This window comes from Gymnodraco acuticeps, unplaced genomic scaffold (genome assembly GCF_902827175.1).
Source record: "Gymnodraco acuticeps unplaced genomic scaffold, fGymAcu1.1, whole genome shotgun sequence".
Lineage (NCBI taxonomy): Eukaryota > Metazoa > Chordata > Actinopteri > Perciformes > Bathydraconidae > Gymnodraco > Gymnodraco acuticeps.
Genome location: NW_022991003.1, coordinates 1,907,093 through 1,925,338, shown reverse-complemented (window position 1 = coordinate 1,925,338; position 18,246 = coordinate 1,907,093). Strand labels below are relative to the sequence as shown.

The window sequence follows — 18,246 nt, the reverse complement described above, 5'->3', positions numbered from 1 at the left end:
CAGAATTATACATTATACAAAACCCCTTGTGCTGCATGTAGAGGAAACTTCTGTGTAGCTATGCAGTGGGAGTCACCGACTCAGGAAGGAGACACAGTAGGAGCAGTAGCTTTGATGTCAAACACTGATGGTTTATTTGGAGTTACGGCCGGACGATTCACATCACAAGTCCAAGAGCCAGAGGTTCTGACTTCACGGTAGAGTTGCCACGTCAATTCTGGAGAGCCTCTCTCTTGCCAGCCCATTTAACTGGTTCCACAGAGAGTCATCAACATGTTTTGATAAGATAGCTTTAGATAGTTTGGGCACACTAAGTTACCAGCTTCCGCCACTTATGGCCTTGGATATGTCATGCCCTGGAGTCCTCAGACAACAGAGAAGGAAGTGTCCCAGTGTACCCACAACACAGACCATCTGTGACCCAGTATTGACCGGTCACAGAATGGGAACAATAACATTATTGGCTGAAGCAGCCTGTGTCCTTAAAGGAGGTAAACAGATGTCAAGGTTTGTCCTGTATGTCACATCTTGGCGTCTATGATAATTATTTCCCTAACACTGCACAATACAAAACATATTGTAAAGGGGACTGCAGTGACTGACTTTTGCCCCTCCATGTGTAGTAGAGTCCTATTCTCCAGGTTGCCACCGTAATCCATGTACCATCGCACTGATAAGGTTTTCTCAGTTTGAAAATCGCCTCACAAAAATATGCTGATAATCCTTAACCCATAATGTCCTAATAAAAGTGGTACTGTTAATTACATATGAAAGCACATGTGGACACCCTTACCAAGCTCCACTGCCTGCGTCACGTTGCCATTGGGCTTAAAAACCCTGGGAGGGTCACTGGGTGGTTCAGCTGTTTGGGAAATAAAGTCACACATTTCTGTATTATCACCTATCTTACTGTGTGTCTGAGAAACACTGTACAAATAAGCAGCCAGACAAAAACAATTAAAGGGTGAGTGTTCAAAGTTAAACTCAATTATTTTAACGAGGAACTACAGCAATGCAATAACATCCCAGAATACACTGAATTTGAAAGAGACATCCCTTTAGTAAGTTTTTCTGTAAAGGCTTTTTGTATTTTCATTTTTATGTTACACAAACATACAAAAATGAAACACATGATGGGTGTTATGACAATGCATCAAGAAAGCAGATTAAGAAAGGCCTAATGCTGGCACTGGAGTAAAGGTCAAACGATCACTCATTAAAGTCATTCAAATACATAATCTGGCAGCTGTAAGTGTTAATTGTGTCTACTGTTGTTGTTATTAAAGTTAGGGGGTGTATACAAATGACTCTATTTCTCTCTCTCTCACACACACACACACACATACACACACACACCTACACACACACACACTTACGTGCAGCTGTGACGTTAACAGCTCTCCTGAGGGTCAATTATCTTTCTGTCGCAGAAAAACACACCAGTGTCCTCTCTGTAGACTTCACAGAGATGTAGCCGCCCAGTCTCGTCCACACAGGAGTCTCGGTTTTGACAAGAAGACACAGGTTTATGAAGCTGTGAAAAAACAAACCTGTTGTTGAGTTTTCACTTTGATTGATATGTTTTCATAGTGAAATGGATAATCCCGGTAATGTGTGTACTGCACCTTGTGCCAGATGACCTCTGTGTTGTTACTACAGTTGAGACCTGGGCAGGGCACCTTCCCACCTATATCCAACACCAGCACTACACTGCTCTCCTCCGCCGTGGAGCATCCCACACTGGATCTTCCCACCACGTGCAGGTAGGGATGCATACCGGTATCCGGTATTACCGAAATACCGGTTACTGGTGGCTACGGTATACCGTACCGAAATCAGATCCGGTTTCGATACTTTAAAAAAATATATATATTTAAAAAATATATATATATATTTTTTTTTTTATTTAATTTTAAAAGTGAGTCCGTGGCCTGTGATGGCGGGTGTTATAAATTAGATTGCATAATCGTTTTTCTTCATATTTTATGTATTTTTCATTGTTTGTTCAATACTAGAAAGGTAAAAGTCCCACAAATGAACTGTGATGGGATTTGTTTTCTCTCACCAGTGAAGGCAAAGGTTGATTTTAAAGATGAGATTTGTTTGTTTGTGCAATGCCGAGATCTCATGACCTTTATTCTATTATTTATTTGTTCTCTAGTGACTAGTCGAATCTCAGGTTTAACATTAATTATAACGGTGCTATAACGGTCTGTTTGCATTGACAAGATGTGCTATTCACGCGGCACACCTGATGGCGGGTGTTATAAAAGATATTCCATAATCGGTTTTCTTCATATTTTTTATGTATTTTTCATTGTTTGTTCAGTACTAAAAGGTCCAAGAAGTCCCACAATTAAATGTAATATTCATTTGACATGTTAACTATATCGTAAAGCGCTTCATGGGAGTAATTGTGGGATGATACATTTTCAAAGTATCACGATATGTATCGGGTGAGTATCGGTATCGTTCAGTGGTATCGGTATCGTAAAAAAGTCAACGATATGCATCCCTGCGTGCAGGTAAAGGAAAAACTTGCTGCCACTGAACAGCAAGGACATGAACACTTATTACAAGCTCAATCATGTGGCTCACACTCAAAAGTTACTGTTGTTAACCCTTTATAGGGCACTATTAGATTAACCCTAACCGGCTAAAAGCTGAGGGTTAGGCTAGGTTTCTTTTACAGAAATAAGTCCTGTTTTCTAGCCATGTTGGATAAACTACCATCTTATATTGTATCTGCTCCCTGATCTCTCAGCGAATTGAAAGTACTTATTGCCTGAGATCACATGCTGTGGTTTTATTAAATGTGCCAAGTGCTAGGACTGTCTTAGGGAAGAAAGATTTTAGATGTGCAGCTCCATTTTGCTGTATGATGTCCTTTTGTTGTTTATGTTTTTATGTCTTCTTGTGGAACCTACTGCTGCAGGTCTCCCTTGAAAAAGAGATCATTGATCTCAATGGGATTTTACCTGGATAAATAAAGGTTTTGAATTTAATTTAATTGAACCCGTTTCAGGCCTCTGCTGATTGGTCAAACGGGATGCCTTGATGTCCTTGATCTCCTTCTCCAGTCCTAGACCACACCTTCGGCTTGTGCTGGTTCAAAGACTGTATGCATGGCATCATGAAGATCTCCCCCTCCACAGCTCTGTAGTGCTGCTGTGGAGTATCTCGCTGAAACCCTAGAGAGTTGTGTTTTTAAGTGATACAGTCAAAAAGGGCTGGGACACCGTTCACAAATACATGCTTCCTTTTAAATTCACATTTAAAGCAAAGGTTGTTAACTGGTATATTGAAAGACAATTCAAGTTTAAACTTAATACCTGTTATTTTCACATGATGGTTTTTCGAACATCATCCTTCCAAGAAAATGGGAAGGCTCAAAAGCCCAAGAATGTATCCAGTTTGCATTCTGTGTCTGTAAATCTTTTAACAATATCGGTGCTCTTAAGTCTTCGTTTTCCCTCCCCTTACTTTGGTGTTCGCGGTCAAATTTGACCGGTCCTGTTTTAACTGCTATTACATTAACACAAAAACCATTAATCATCACCACATTTCATTTAACACCCTTTCAAACTGTAAATATTGTATCAGACTACTGGTATACATGAAAAACTGCAGTAAATATACAAAGAATAGACACTGAACATGTATTGCATCAGCACTTTGGCTCGACCAAAAATCGGTTTAAAAATGTGCTATATAAATAAAACCTGATTTTGTGTGCCAGGTTTGATCCATGTGGGGGGATGGGCACATAAGAGTGGGAAATGTATCAAATTGTTCTGTGTGTGTTTGTGTGTGCCAGGTGGGATTCACATGGGGGGATGGGCACATGAGGGGGGGAACACATCTAGAGTTTGTGTGTGTGTTTTATCTGATCCGGATGGTTACTAATTCCTTTTCTTTATGGCGGTCATTTTTGACCGGGAACACCATGGGTGTTACAAAGTTGACTAAATCATCCAAAATTCAATGAAAGTGGTGATCAGCAATTGTATCAAATGTCTACTGTGAAGGATATCATAAAGCCTTAATGCAATCGAAAGTAAAACAAAAAAGTTATGATTGATGAAAGTAGTAAATCGGCCGAAGACAACAGGAGGGTTAAACTTTCCAAAACAAATTCTGTGTATTACCTCATCTCGGGTTCTTGGTATTTTATCAATAGTACTCTGGTTTGAAAACGCCTATTGCTTGAAATCTTCGGGTCTCTTGTGCGGCAACATGAGGTGTGATATTATCACAGTGCATGTAGATGTAGACGGTGGTATTTCCTGTTTGGTTATGTTTTAAAAGGATTTAACTAGAATCGGCTCTTGTCTTCCTGTGAATAGTAAACCACTTCCTATCTGGGTAAATTAAGTAAGAGTTGTTATTTCTTAGAGTTATATTTTACTCTGTTGAAATGGTTTACGTGTATAGTGTCATAATAACAATTAAATTAAAATAAATAAAGTAGTAGACAGCCATTCTGATAGGAGGCAAAAGGCAGATTAGACACTGCCTTGAAGAAGACACATACATTTGATGTTATACAATTAAGGTGCCAAAAATAAAGGGAAACACAAAATAAATTAAGAGGCCAAAAGCATGTGTATAATACAATATACAATCTGGAGGAGGTGGCAGAGGGGAGGACGAGGAGGAAGCTAGACAGTATCCTAGAGAGAACCCCTCCCACCCACTGCATGCAGAGCTAGTGAAGATGAGGAGTACGTTCAGCCACAGACTCATCCCTCCACGACACAGCACCAAGCGCCTCGGGCAGTCCTTTGTGCCTTTAGCTATCAGGCTGCACAACAAGAGGTCAATAATGTGAACAATCACTGGACATACATTCACACACTTTCCACACACCCATGTTAATATATATAATACGTAATATGTATATATGACCCAATTTGTATGTCCATTTTCATTTTAGTTCATAGTTTATAAGACCCAATATGTATATATGCTAATTTTATTTATTGTATTCATTTCTTATTTCATAGTTTCTCATTATTATTATTATTTTTATTTTGTATCTTTGATCTTATTTTTTTATTTTATTAATCTGTGTGAATCTGTGCTAACCTGTTTTTTCACCCTTACCCTGTTGCTGTTTGAGCAACTGAATTTCCCCACGGGGATTAATAAAGGTCCATCTTATCTTATCTTATCTTATAGTAAGTCGTAAAGAAGCATTAAATTGTAAGCAGCTGTCAGCTGGTACCAGTGTTTTGCAACACCCATGTAAATAAGGTCATCTTGAAACTAAGGAGGTCAACTGAAAATGTTCTGTGAAAATGTTTCAAAATAGCTGTTTACTTAATCTTTATGCTGAGATATGTTAGGCTTGTTAAGAGTGGAATTCAACTCCTCATTTCCATATCAGAAAGAAAACAAAAATATAGTTTAAGTCCATTCATCCCTGGCTTTTTGCTTCTCAGTGTACTCTGTCTGCTCGACAGTTAGCGTACGGGTGCAGTCAACCACACAGTAAATGTGCATTATTGTGCTGAAAGTATATTTGGAAACCAAAACAGAGAGCTTAAAGAAGCTAAAGGTGATCATTTTAAATTGTTCTTAATATATAACTATATATAAAATATATGTATTTGAAGTAAAATGGAGACTTTCTCTATAGGGATCAAGTAAAACAGGTCATACACATGTTTGGTACGCAGTGACAGGAAACAAATTATGAGATTAAGAGCAGCATGATGTGACAACACTGATTATGTTTCCTGCAGAACACTGACACATAATGTGTGCTATGGCAGAACATGTGTTATAATAAAGAAGGGGAAACCTCTTTGAAAAATAAAACAGTGATTTTATTTAACACTTTGAAAGCAAAACATCAGCGGTAACAAAAATACATAGGTTAAAGAACCAGAAGTCTATAGACTGGTAACAAGAAGCCAGCCTACAATACTTATATAAGGATATTAAATGTCTTTGGGAAAAAGTCAACAATACAAGATTTTACAAGGAAATATAAGAAAAAGGTACATGTCAAATATGTATTTTAAGGATCTTCAGCTTGCCTAAAACGTGTTTGTATACTGTATTTGTAGCATACTGTTTTCATCTTCAAGTCATATACTCAAAATGTATATGATAAAAGATATTATTCTGATTTGCCTAAACATTTGACGGAACATCTTGACTTGTCTGAGGTAAAAGCCTTGTTTTAGATGCATGCTGCGGGGCAGGTAGGTGATAACGTAGCTGCTTCCAGAAGGGGGAGGAGGGCGGCATGGACCTCATGCCCTTCCAGGTGACACAGGCCCCAGCCTCACTTAAAATCTGTAGGGCCTCTGGGAAGGAGCCAGATTTCAACACTTCTGTTTTCTCAGTTTTGATGAAAACCAAACGGGTGTGCCGCTCCACCAGCGCTGCATGGATGGCACTCAGCAGGCTAGATCCCGGACCGGTATCTGGAGAGGAGGGAACCAAAAGCACCGTGCGACTCTCCTCTATACAGTCCAACACGGCCTCCGCTACAGCTGCAACCAACCAGGGCTCAGATTATTTATTATTTCATTAAGATTTTTTGTTAGATTTTCTTCTGAGTATTTGTTAAATAGGTACCTTTTCCTGGTAAGACGTCACGATCATAAAGGCAGAGACTGTAACCTAACCTCTCTTCCAAAACACTCTCCAGACACATCCTGTCATCTTCATTCAGTCCTGCGTCTGTGTCACTCTTGTAGCACATCAGAAAAGCATCATAGCTCTTTTCATCTAGGCACACAAACAACAGGGTTTTGTCACTGCTTACACATAAAGAAATGACGAATATGTGTCTCCATAATTTGAGAATCCCACCTGAGGTGCTGCCATGACAGCCAAGAGTGTCTCTTAGGAGAAGAGTGATGGTGATTTTGAACTTCACATAGATAACTACTGTCAAAACCGTCACCAACACAATGCTGACAATGCCAAGAGCCAGGGGAACATAAGAAGGGCGAGCTACAGGGAGAAAACAGAGAAAACATATATTTGTTTAAATGTAAGGTTGAAACACTAATATAAGGTCATTGATTGAAAGGGGACTGTCACTTACATTTGAATGAAAGCTAACTCAAACATTTCTGATTTTATATTTGGCCTCAGCCCTCTCAAAAAGTTCAACTATGAGTTTATTTAAGATTAAAGTGAATCATATGAACATGAATTATATCTATCCACCTTCTTACATACGTTTTTGGAACAAGCTGATGGTGACACTTGTTGAGGGTCCAGCAACAGTTTGCAGTTTACAGGTGTAATTTTTTAATAGATCCTCATCTGACACCTTTTTGAAAACTAGAGATGCCGTCATCTTTATCTCTTCACCATTTATTTCCCTGGAAAGGAAAGGGAAAGTACAGGTGTTAGTTATGATAGGTGTGTGTGTGTGTGTGAATATCTGGCTATGGACTATAACATTTTAACTTGCCGGTATATTTGTGTGAAACATTTACTTTGTGTAATTGTAGAAAACGGGAAAGCTGCTGTTTGTTTCCACAAATGAATCAGTGCTAAACCAGAACACCTCATCAAATTCCGAATCCATGAGAGCTTTACAATCAATCACCTTTGGAGAGCCTAGAAAAAAACAGAGTTTACACAGTTCCATAATTTGTTCATTTAGTCAGAGGGTAAATGCGTGAGTTCATCCATGTGTGTGTATCCACGCTTCAAGATTTATGCTCACCCAAATTTACATGAATTACACCACTTTTTGGTGATATGATCACTGGAGGAAGTCGAAGTCTTTCTGGGTGAAGAAAGGGTGGACACATTTTATATCTGTTTTCTTCTAAATAGAAAAGTAAACATATGGTGGGTAAGTGTTTTTCTTACCCTTTGGTTGGATATCAAGCACCACTGTAAAGGTCATGTTATATATTTTACCATAATACAGGTAAGATCTGGTACAGGTGTAGACACCATGGTCCTTCTCTTCAACACTTGAGAAGTAACTGGCTTTTGGCATTGACTCGCCTTCCTACAAGAAAAATATACTTGTCAATTTAAGCATACAATGAATAGAGATATGGTGTGATAATGTAAAAACAAATAATGCACAATGCAGCTTTTAATTTCCCAATAAAATCAAGAATATCTTCAGTCGACTTACCTTGTACCATGATATAACGCCATTGCTGGTAATGTTGAGGGTGACAGCTGGTGTGTTTACATCAGGACAATTCAATTGGCAGGCCTCTTGTGAGTGACATGGGTGAGGGTAACGGCTCCTCTGCTCGCACCCTCTGGACTGTTTTGTACAAACTCTCAGTCTGAACCAAAGCTGGCTGCTGGTATTGCTGTCATGTCAAAAGATTTCACATTTAGGCTTTAAACATTTTGCAGAGGTTCTAAAAATAAGATAGAGACGGCTTCAAGGAACAGTTTCTAAATCAGACATTCATGGTCCCCATAAAGTCTGGACTGGTCCATGACTTGGATGGATTTGAGTGAAAAGACTTGTCCGCCAAGGAGGTTATGAAAACCTGTTTACATGTCCGAACTATTTATGTCACTATTCCTATCCTTGCTTAATGACAGATTCCGAGAATTTGATTGATTGTAAAAGAGAAATACTCTTTATCACTTGGTTTTGACTTTACCCCAGAGAGCAGGAGTAATTCCCCTGATGGTTTGCAGTGGCGTTGAGAATCACCAGGCTCCTCCCATGAACCAGCAGGTCCCTGTGCCTCTGCTCAGCTGACGACATGTTGGGGGTCTGATCCATCTCCTGGCTCGGGGGACTGGTCCAGATCAGCTCAGCATCACAGTGATTATCCTCTCCATTCAGAGAGCAGTTCAGCGCCACCATCTCACCAGCCTCCACATACATCTCTTTGGGGCTCCGGACACACACACCTGCAAATGAGTGTCACACATTGGGTAGTTATAAAGGTTATCTTTATAACAACTTGAACTGGGCTATGGCTTGTCACTTACAGTATATGTTCAGTGTGTCACCCTAGATTGTATAATGTTAAATATTGACTGGAAAGATGATTGCTCTAAAAAATAATGAATCTAGATGGCACTTGGGTTGCAATTATTCATGTCCGACCTAGAGTATATGCTTCCTTCTGCTTGGTGATAAGGAAAGAAAATAGTTCCTACATAAACACTATTATTAAATCTCTGCTCTGATTGACTTGTGAGAACAATTTGGTAAGATACTCAGATGGACAGAGGTACATTGCATGTGAAAAGAAGAGAAGCCAAATCTGAATTGACTGTTGAATCACATGTTTGAAAACAAAAAAAAACTAAGTTGTCTTATTTGACAGTTTGTGTGTTGGTAGCTGCGGTTTCTAACCACATCCTAATTTCTTTGCTGCGTGTTAATGCATTTTCCATCACACTGAAATAACAAGCTTAAAGAAAATAAGTGATTGGCAAATGTATCCAACATTTAAATGTGTATGCAATAGTTGCACAATGTTTAATATCCATGGTGATCATATCTGTATGCCACTATATAGCATAGAAACAGTCTGTGCAGTTATTGTATTTTGGGGGCAGTCAGGACATCTATGAAGATTCCTTTTTGGTGGTTTTTCCCTACAGATTTATTCCAGCACTCTTCCAGTATTTTGAGTCTATTTTTAGCATACTTTATTAAGCATTTACATGTTCTGATGCTATCATTTTATAATACATTTCAGAGGCATGGACCCAAACTATAGTTTAAAAAAAAGTAAGCAAAAATGTAACAAAGAAAGTGAAAAGCATAAAAGCACATTCAGGCGGTAGGTATATAGATTCAGCCTAACAGTATAAGCCTACATAACAGTATAGCTTACAAAGAAAAAATACAACCTGTAAGGGAACACAGTTACCTTTTTTTGTATCCTGATTACGTAATCCCATTATATGTAATCCATTACTCCCCAAACCTGTCTATCCATCTATCAAGCCATCCAGAGGTGGGAGAAGTACTCAGATCTTGCACTTGAGTAAAAGTAGAAGTACCAGAGTGTAGGAATACTCTGTTCCAAGTAAAAGTTCTGCTTTCAAAGTGTTAATCAAGTAAAAGCACAAAAGTATTAGCATCAAAATATACTTAAAGTACATCAAAGTTAAAGGACTCATTGTGCAGACTGGTCCATTTCAGAATAATATTATATGTTCTGATTAAAACAATTGATGCATTAAAATGTTATCAAAGTTGGTAAAGGCGCGGCTAGTTTCAATGACTCTGTATACTGCAGGGTAGCTTGTGAATTTACTCCAGGTGTAACTACATTCTGATTTAAGTGTTGATTATATTACACATCATTAATCCAAATCTGTAAAGATAACTAAAGGTATATTAATTAAATGTAGTGGAGCAAAAGTACACCATTTACCTCTGATTTGTAGTAGTAGCATAACATGGACATGCTCAAGTAAAGTACAAGTCTCACAATTGTACTTAAGTACAGTAGGCTACTTGAGTAAATGTACTTCGCACCTCTGCAGCCATCCAACCAAACCCTCTGAGAGCACGTTCTCACCTGTTAATGCTGAAAGGAGGAGAAACAGTGGGAGCACAAGCACTTTCTCCATCGTGATCCCCTGCAGCGCTGCACAGCAAACACTCAGTAGTCTCGTAATGAACCCTGCTCTGGACAAACTGTATCCACCCGCGGTTCTGCTAAATTGAACATGTTTCCTAATCATGTGAAACCAATCTGAAGGAAGAGCGTCACATCGCCACCGCATGCAAACTTCCACTGAATCCCCCATCATGAAAGTGTTGTTTAAGACTAATGATAAATGTCCTAATATTAGCCTATGGATTGATGATGAGATGTTTAGCTTTCGTGATATTGACCTTTTCCCTATAGGAGAAATGATAATAAAGACGTAACTCACAAAACTATCTGTTGTTAGTTTCGCTTCTTCAGCATTGACAGAGGCATGCATCACTGTTGCGGCTTGGAAACGGGAAGGGAAACCCGCAATCGTTTCATAAAGATGTAGAGAAGTTTATATTGCAGTTTTAGTAATAATAACCAGCGAAAATGATAAAAATCGACGTATTCACAAATGTTGACAGGGGGTCAACAGGAAAAGATAACGCGCAATGATTCAATGTTCCTCATGGCTGGAAAACTGGTCCAGTCTCTGGCTTAGGTCAGGAAACTGGTTAGGTCAGTCCAACAAGGCTCAACAAGTATGGATACAATTTTAAAAAAGCAGGGAATACAAGCAAAAAAATAAAAAGGATAACCTAGACAAAAGATAGCACCACTGATTCAAAATGAGATTTAGACTTGAATGAAAGTGGATTTTAGAATTTGCTTTCGACACAATTAACAAAAGGAGTATTGAAGGAACATCAGTTGTTTCTAATTATGTGAAACTGTTCTATGCAGATGCAATATTATTTACTTAAGTAAAAGTAGCAATACCAAGATGAGACAATACTCTGCAAGTCTTCCATTCCAACATGTGTTTAAAATCTTAATTATATAGCTTTCAGAAATGATCAGAAACATTTTACTCATGTCAAATATCAAAGTACACAACACGTCTCAAGTAATAAGTCGCATATATTATTGGAATAGTATAACTGATTCATCTGCATGTAAACTTAAATGTTGTCATGGTGGAGCTAATTTTACAACTTATACAGTTGGGTGTCACAAGAAAATATCAAAAGCACTGTGAGATGATCAACAGGTAGGAATGCAGAAACAGCACACTTTATATTTTGTAACTGTATTGTAACTTGACCCATAACATGTTTATTGTATGCATCAAACACCAAGGCGACTCCCTTTTAAGTGAAATCCAACACGAAAATAAACTTTATTTTGATTTTCAAGTGTGCAACTGTGAAAACACAAGGGTGTTTTTTGTTGTGAAGAAGTCACAGGAAATGCAATGTGGACTGCACATTTGTTAGCGCAAAATAGGTCATCTGGAAGGCACCCACTAGGTGGCACAAGACAAAAGGTTTCCATTCACCTGAAATATACTTATTGTGCTTCAGCAGTTCACAGAGCATGGGCTACCCATATACAAATAAATGAAAAAAACAAGGCACTGAATTTGATGATCTTATAATATTTTACATCTTTCCTGTATAGCCCAACAGGCCTTTTCCACACAACACTCTGGCATTTCACTGAAGGAAATACACATGAATACATACTGTAATTATTGATGAATGAAATGGTTAAGATCACTAACATTTCTTTGTATCACAATGACAAGCCAATATGACTGCTGTGAAAAAGTCTGTTCCCCATGTGTTCAAACAAACAGGGGCCCATCACCTGTGGGTAGTTGGGAGAGATGATAAATGGGGCAGACACCACTTCACTAAGTCACTGCATTTTACCCAGGATTACAGGAAAATAAGTGATGTTGAGGAGGAGCGGGTGGAGAAAATCAGTGTGTAATATTAAAGTGATTAAATCAAAGTTGTTGATTGTGAATCCTGAAAATCTGTAAAATATTATAACAATTCACGTTAAATATAAATGATCTGTTAAATATAAATGATCTGTTAAATATAGTTGGCAAGCTTACTTGCAGTATGACTTAACTTAAATATATACTGTACTGTTACAATGTGAGGTGCAGGTGAAAAACCAATACGGGGAGAGAGGGTTTTCTTTAAAAAATAAACAGAAGTTTTATTTCTTAGCCTTCCATATTCTTTTACAGGAACACAAAACGTCATGCCTGGTGCTGCGTTCACCAGCAAAGAACAAACACAAATGCCCCCCTCCCCTCCCCTCCCCTTTAAAACATTAGAACAGATATTTACATTATCAACGGAATGTGAAGAGGTTACAGTGATTAGTTATGTTAAAGATTGAATGTATTGAATTTCTAGATACTGAAATTAGCATGCTAACCAACAACTGTAGCGGGGGTCTGACCCTGGATTACTGACCCTGGGGTACTGACCCTTATTTTTTTAGATATATAACTAGACTGTATATCTAGATCGCATGGACCCAGTAGTAGAGGTGAAATGCTGCCCCCCATTTCTTTAGAACATATGGATAGGCAAAAACAATTGCCATTTTAATATGTCCTATATAGTCTGATTTGTACGCACGCTGATCATTTTGAACCTCACATAGACAACTACTGCCAAAATCATCACCACAAAGCCGACAATGCTAAGAGCCAGGGGAACATAAGAAGGGGAATCTGTGGGGAGATAACAGTGGAAACATATTTTGATCAAACAGTAATTTAAAATTATTATAATGGTCGTAGACAGTCACTTGAATGAAAGCTAACTCTAACTAACATTTCTGATTTTATATTTTGACTCAGCCCACTCAAAAAGTACCACTATGAGTTTATGTAAAATTTGAGGGAAGGATATGAACATGAATTATATCTATCCGTCCTTCTTACATACGTTTTTGGGACAAGCTGATGGTGACACTTGTTGAGGGTCCAGTAACAGTTTGCAGTTTACAGGTGTAATTTTTTAATAGATCCTCATCTGACACCTTTTTGAAAACTAGAGATGCCGTCATCTTTATCTCTTCACCATGTATTTCCCTGGAAAGGAAAGGGAAAGTACAGGTGTTAGTTATGATAGGTGTGTGTGTGTGAATATCTGGCTATGGACTATAACATTTTAACTTGCCGGTATATTTGTGTGAAACATTTACTTTGTGTAATTGTAGAAAACGGGAAAGCTGCTGTTTGTTTCCACAAATGAATCAGTGCTAAACCAGAACACCTCATCAAATTCCGAATCCATGAGAGCTTTACAATCAATCACCTTTGGAGAGCCTAGAAAAAAACAGAGTTTACACAGTTCCATAATTTGTTCATTTAGTCAGAGGGTAAATGCGTGCGTTCATCCATGTGTGTGTATCCACGCTTCAAGATTTATGCTCACCCAAATTTACATGAATTACACCACTTTTTGGTGATATGATCACTGGAGGAAGTCGAAGTCTTTCTGGGTGAAGAAAGGGTGGACACATTTTATATCTGTTTTCTTCTAAATAGAAAAGTAAACATATGGTGGGTAAGTGTTTTTCTTACCCTTTGGTTGGATATCAAGCACCACTGTAAAGGTCATGTTATATATGTTACCATAATACAGGTAAGATCTGGTACAGGTGTAGACACCATGGTCCTTCTCTTCAACACTTGAGAAGTAACTGGCTTTTGGTGTTGACTCGCCTTCCTACAAGAAAAATATACTTGTCAATTTAAGCATACAATGAATATGGTGTGATAATGTAAAAACAAATAATGAACAATGCAAAATGAAGCTTTTAATTTCCCAATAAAATCAAGAATATCTTGAGTCGTCACCTTGTACCATATAACGCCATTGCTGGTAATGTTGAGGGTGACAGCTGGTGTGTTTACATCAGGACAATTCAATTGGCAGGCCTCTTGTGAGTGACATGGGTGAGGGTAACGGCTCCTCTGCTCGCACCCTCTGGACTGTTTTGTACAAACTCTCAGTCTGAACCAAAGCTGGCTGCTGGTATTGCTGTCATGTCAAAAGATTTCACATTTAGGCTTTAAACATTTTGCAGAGGTTCTAAAAATAAGATAGAGACGGCTTCAAGGAACAGTTTCTAAATCAGACATTCATGGTCCCCATGGACTGGTCCATGACTTGGATGGATTTGAGTGAAAAGACTTGTCCGCCAAGGAGGTTATGAAAACCTGTTTACATGTCCGAACTATTTATGTCACTATTCCTATCCTTGCTTAATGACAGATTCCGAGAATTTGATTGATTGTAAAAGAGAAATACTCTTTATCACTTGGTTTTGACTTTACCCCAGAGAGCAGGAGTAATTCCCCTGATGGTTTGCAGTGGCGTTGAGAATCACCAGGCTCCTCCCATGAACCAGCAGGTCCCTGTGCCTCTGCTCAGCTGACGACATGTTGGGGGTCTGATCCATCTCCTGGCTCGGGGGACTGGTCCAGATCAGCTCAGCATCACGGTGATTATCCTCCCCATTCAGACGGCAGTACAGCGCCACCATCTCACCAGCCTCCACATAAATCTCTGTGGGACTCCGGGAACACACACCTGCAAATGAGTGTCACACGTTTTTTGTTAATTGTACTTCCAATACCTAAATATATTAATGTGTTTATGGGCCTTAAAAATCAACTAAAAGATTGAAAAGTAATATTTTATGGTCAAAGGATATGGGAAATTAGTTTTCTATTAAAAAAAATCAGTAAATGGACACTTCACTGCTGTCAACCAATCAGAGCATAGCTTCAATTCTGAATTAAAAGGATGTTATTAAAGGAATAGTTAGACATTTGCAAAGTATGTTATTACCTGCCAAGATTAAGATGATAGACACCACTCTTATGTCTGTAGAAAGAATATGAAGCTACAGCCAAATTCTTCTTATATTAATAAAAAGTGTAAATAATATAAGCACCAACCCTGAAATCACCCAGGCAAGAAATAGTCTTGCACATGACTTCTTGTAAAACCAGAAATAATATGTATCTTTACACCTTGGTTTATTTGCAAAATATTTTTGGTCATTTTCCCTCGCTCCAATGACCATTAGACCATTTGGTAAGGTAAAAAGCAAAAACGCCTCGCAGACGCTCTTACGTTTACTTTTTTAATTAAGAAAAACAAAAGGTCCGAAGATCTCCCTCCATCATGTTGATTTGAATCCGAAGTTCTGAACATGAGCCCGCCCCGCTCGACCTTCTGAGCCAATCACAGCGCGATAATGACCTGCCTTCCGTTTCGACTATACTTTCTCTCACACATACAGTACATGCATTCTTCTCTTGCATACATATATTGTTTTCAGACATGCATATATTATTTATAATATGAAATGTAAACATTGAATGAATGTGCATGAGAGCAAAATGTATAAATATGAGCGTTACAATATATGAATATGAGAGCAAAATGTATAAATGTTTGAGTGAAAAATGTATAAATATGTGAGTGACAATATATGAATGTGTGCATTGAAATGTGATATGAGATCAAAATGTGTGAGTGTAAATATGTATGTGTGCGAGAGTGAAAATGTATGTATGTAAAAGGAGAATGTATGTGTGTGAGAGGACCAGTATAAATTACGGTCTGTACGGCCCCTCATACACATCTGAATTGACTGTTGAACCACATGTTTGAAAACGAAAAAAAACTAAGTTGTCTTATTTGACAGTTTGTGTGTTGGTAGCTGCGGTTTCTAACCACATCCTAATTTCTTTGCTGCGTGTTAATGCATTTTCCATCACACTGAAATAACAAGCTTAAAGAAAATAAGTGATTGGCAAATGTATCCAACATTTAAAAGTGTATGCAATAGTTGCACAATGTTTAATATCCATGGTGATCATATCTGTATGCCACTACATAGCATAGAAACAGTCTGTGCAGTTATTGTATTTTGGGGGCAGTCAGGACATCTATGAAGATTCCTTTTTGGTGGTTTTTCCCTACAGATTTATTCCAGCACTCTTCCAGTATTTTGAGTCTATTTTTAGCATACTTTATTAAGCATTTACATGTTCTGATGCTATCATTTTACAATACATTTCAGAGGCATGGACCCAAATTCAGAATAATATTATATGTTCTGATTAAAACAATTGATGCATTACATTTTATCAAAGCTGGTAAAGGTGCAGCTAGTTTCAATGACTCTGTATACTGCAGGGTAGCTTGTGAATTCACTCCAGGTGTAACTAAAGTCTGATTTAAGTGTTGATTATATTACACATCATTAATCCAAATCTGTAAAATAACTAAAGGTATTAATTAAATGTAGTTGAGTAAAAGTACACCATTTACCTCTGATTTGTAGTAGAAGTACAAAGTAGCACTTACTTCCCACCTCTGCAGCCATCCAACCAAACCCTCTGAGAGCACGTTCTCACCTGTTAATGCTGAAAGGAGGAGAAACAGTGGGAGCACAAGCACTTTTTCCATCGTGATCCCCTGCAGCGCTGCACAGCAAACACTCTCTCGTAATGAACCCTGCTCTGGACAAACTGTACCCACCCGCGGTTCTGCTAAATTGAACATGTTTCCTAATCATGTGAAACTAATCTGAAGGAAGAGCGTCACATCGCCACCGCATGCAAACTTCCCCTGAATCCCCCATCATGAAAGTGTTGTTTAAGACTAATGATAAATGTCCTAATTTTAGCCTATAATGATAGTGAGATGTTTAGCTTTCGTGAAATTGACCTTTTCCCTATATTATGAGAATAATATAGACAAATAATATAGATGTCAACTCACAACACTTTCTAATTATGTTTCTAATTTGGTTGTGTTTGTAGTTGGTGGAAGCAGGGAAAGGCATATACGTGCCTTGATCCCTGCCGAGTCGATGCACAACTGTTGATTAGTGTCAGTGCCAAAAAAACACTTTTAGGAGCAATGCGCTCATGGTATAGATGTGGCGCATACGTCTTAGTTCCTACTCTTTCCCCTCACCTTATCCTAAGGGAGTCCATGTACGTAGACACGTTGTGCCTCTCCACCTCTGTTCCTTACTTCTTACTTGCTACCCCTTTCCCTCAACCTATCCTAAGGGAGTCCATGTACGTAGACACGTTAGTTTTGCTGCTATAGGCTTAGACTGTCGGGGGACACCTTACTTCTTCCTTCTCTCTGTCTGTACCTGTGTACTCTCATGTTCTGAATAACCCAGCTTCCCCCAAATTTCTTTTTGGTGTCTATCTACGCCGGGATCCTGAGTCATGGCTGATCCTGTTGCTGCGGTCCTGTGTCCTGGATCCTGAATCATGTGTCCTGGATCCGGAGTATCATGAGTCCTGGATCCTTAGTCCCGAGTCCTGGATCCTGTGTCCTGGATCCTCTATCCTGAGTTCTGGATTTGAGTCCTGGACTTCGAGTCGTGGCTGAACCTATCACTGTGGTCCTGCCTGACTCTCATCATACTACTTCCCTGAAGGCTCCCACAGGATTGTTGACATCCTCGTGGATTCATATTCTTATTATAGACACATGCATTTCCAGACATTTGGTCTACCTATATTGTAAAATGTATTATCTCTTCGATTTACACACGGCATCTATTGCACGTCTGTCCGTCCTGGGAGAGGGATCCCTCCTCTGTTGCTCTACCTGAGGTTTCTCCCATGTTCCCCTTTGTGCGATGACAATAAAGGAATTCTATTCTATTAAACTGTGGGTTTTCTCTGGAAGTTTTTCCTTGTACGATGTGAGGGTCTAAGGACAGTATTGTCATACTGATATTCTCTACAAACTGTGAAGACCAC

General features: G+C 38.7%; 2 protein-coding genes across 2 annotated transcripts; both read right to left on the bottom strand.

Moving 5' to 3' along the window:
• Window positions 1–5,809: 5,809 nt before the first annotated feature.
• Window positions 5,810–10,695, bottom strand: LOC117559403 (interleukin-18 receptor 1-like). The gene is made up of 10 exons (XM_034236161.1): window positions 10,503–10,695; window positions 8,616–8,871; window positions 8,126–8,312; window positions 7,849–7,993; window positions 7,700–7,762; window positions 7,467–7,590; window positions 7,204–7,349; window positions 6,829–6,972; window positions 6,592–6,744; window positions 5,810–6,506 (listed from the first exon to the last, which is right to left on the bottom strand). Exons 1-10 carry the CDS (start codon window positions 10,666–10,668, stop codon window positions 6,142–6,144), a joined length of 1,749 nt encoding a protein of 582 aa, XP_034092052.1. The 5' UTR covers window positions 10,669–10,695; the 3' UTR covers window positions 5,810–6,141.
• Window positions 10,696–12,765: 2,070 nt separating this feature from the next.
• LOC117559409 (interleukin-1 receptor accessory protein-like) lies at window positions 12,766–16,954 on the bottom strand. Its single transcript, XM_034236168.1, has 8 exons — window positions 16,873–16,954; window positions 14,776–15,007; window positions 14,296–14,479; window positions 14,020–14,164; window positions 13,871–13,933; window positions 13,638–13,761; window positions 13,379–13,524; window positions 12,766–13,161 (listed from the first exon to the last, which is right to left on the bottom strand). The coding sequence occupies exons 1-8, from the start codon at window positions 16,922–16,924 to the stop codon at window positions 13,043–13,045; spliced, it is 1,065 nt and encodes a 354-aa protein (XP_034092059.1). The 5' UTR covers window positions 16,925–16,954; the 3' UTR covers window positions 12,766–13,042.
• Between the last annotated feature and the right edge of the window lie 1,292 nt (window positions 16,955–18,246).

Excerpts from the sequence above, each read along its gene's own strand:
- LOC117559403 (XM_034236161.1), bottom strand. The coding sequence starts at position 10,668 with ATGATTAGGAAACATGTTCAATTTAGCAGAACCGCGGGTGGATACAGT. Across the intron at positions 7,763-7,848 it reads GCTTGATATCCAACCAAAGG|AAAGACTTCGACTTCCTCCA; the intron begins GTAAGAAAAACA and ends TTCTTCACCCAG. Across the intron at positions 6,507-6,591 it reads TGACGTCTTACCAGGAAAAG|CTGTAGCGGAGGCCGTGTTG; the intron begins GTACCTATTTAA and ends GGTTGGTTGCAG.
- LOC117559409 (XM_034236168.1), bottom strand. The coding sequence starts at position 16,924 with ATGGAAAAAGTGCTTGTGCTCCCACTGTTTCTCCTCCTTTCAGCATTA. Across the intron at positions 13,934-14,019 it reads GCTTGATATCCAACCAAAGG|AAAGACTTCGACTTCCTCCA; the intron begins GTAAGAAAAACA and ends TTCTTCACCCAG. Across the intron at positions 13,162-13,378 it reads CATCAGCTTGTCCCAAAAAC|ATTCCCCTTCTTATGTTCCC; the intron begins GTATGTAAGAAG and ends ATCTCCCCACAG.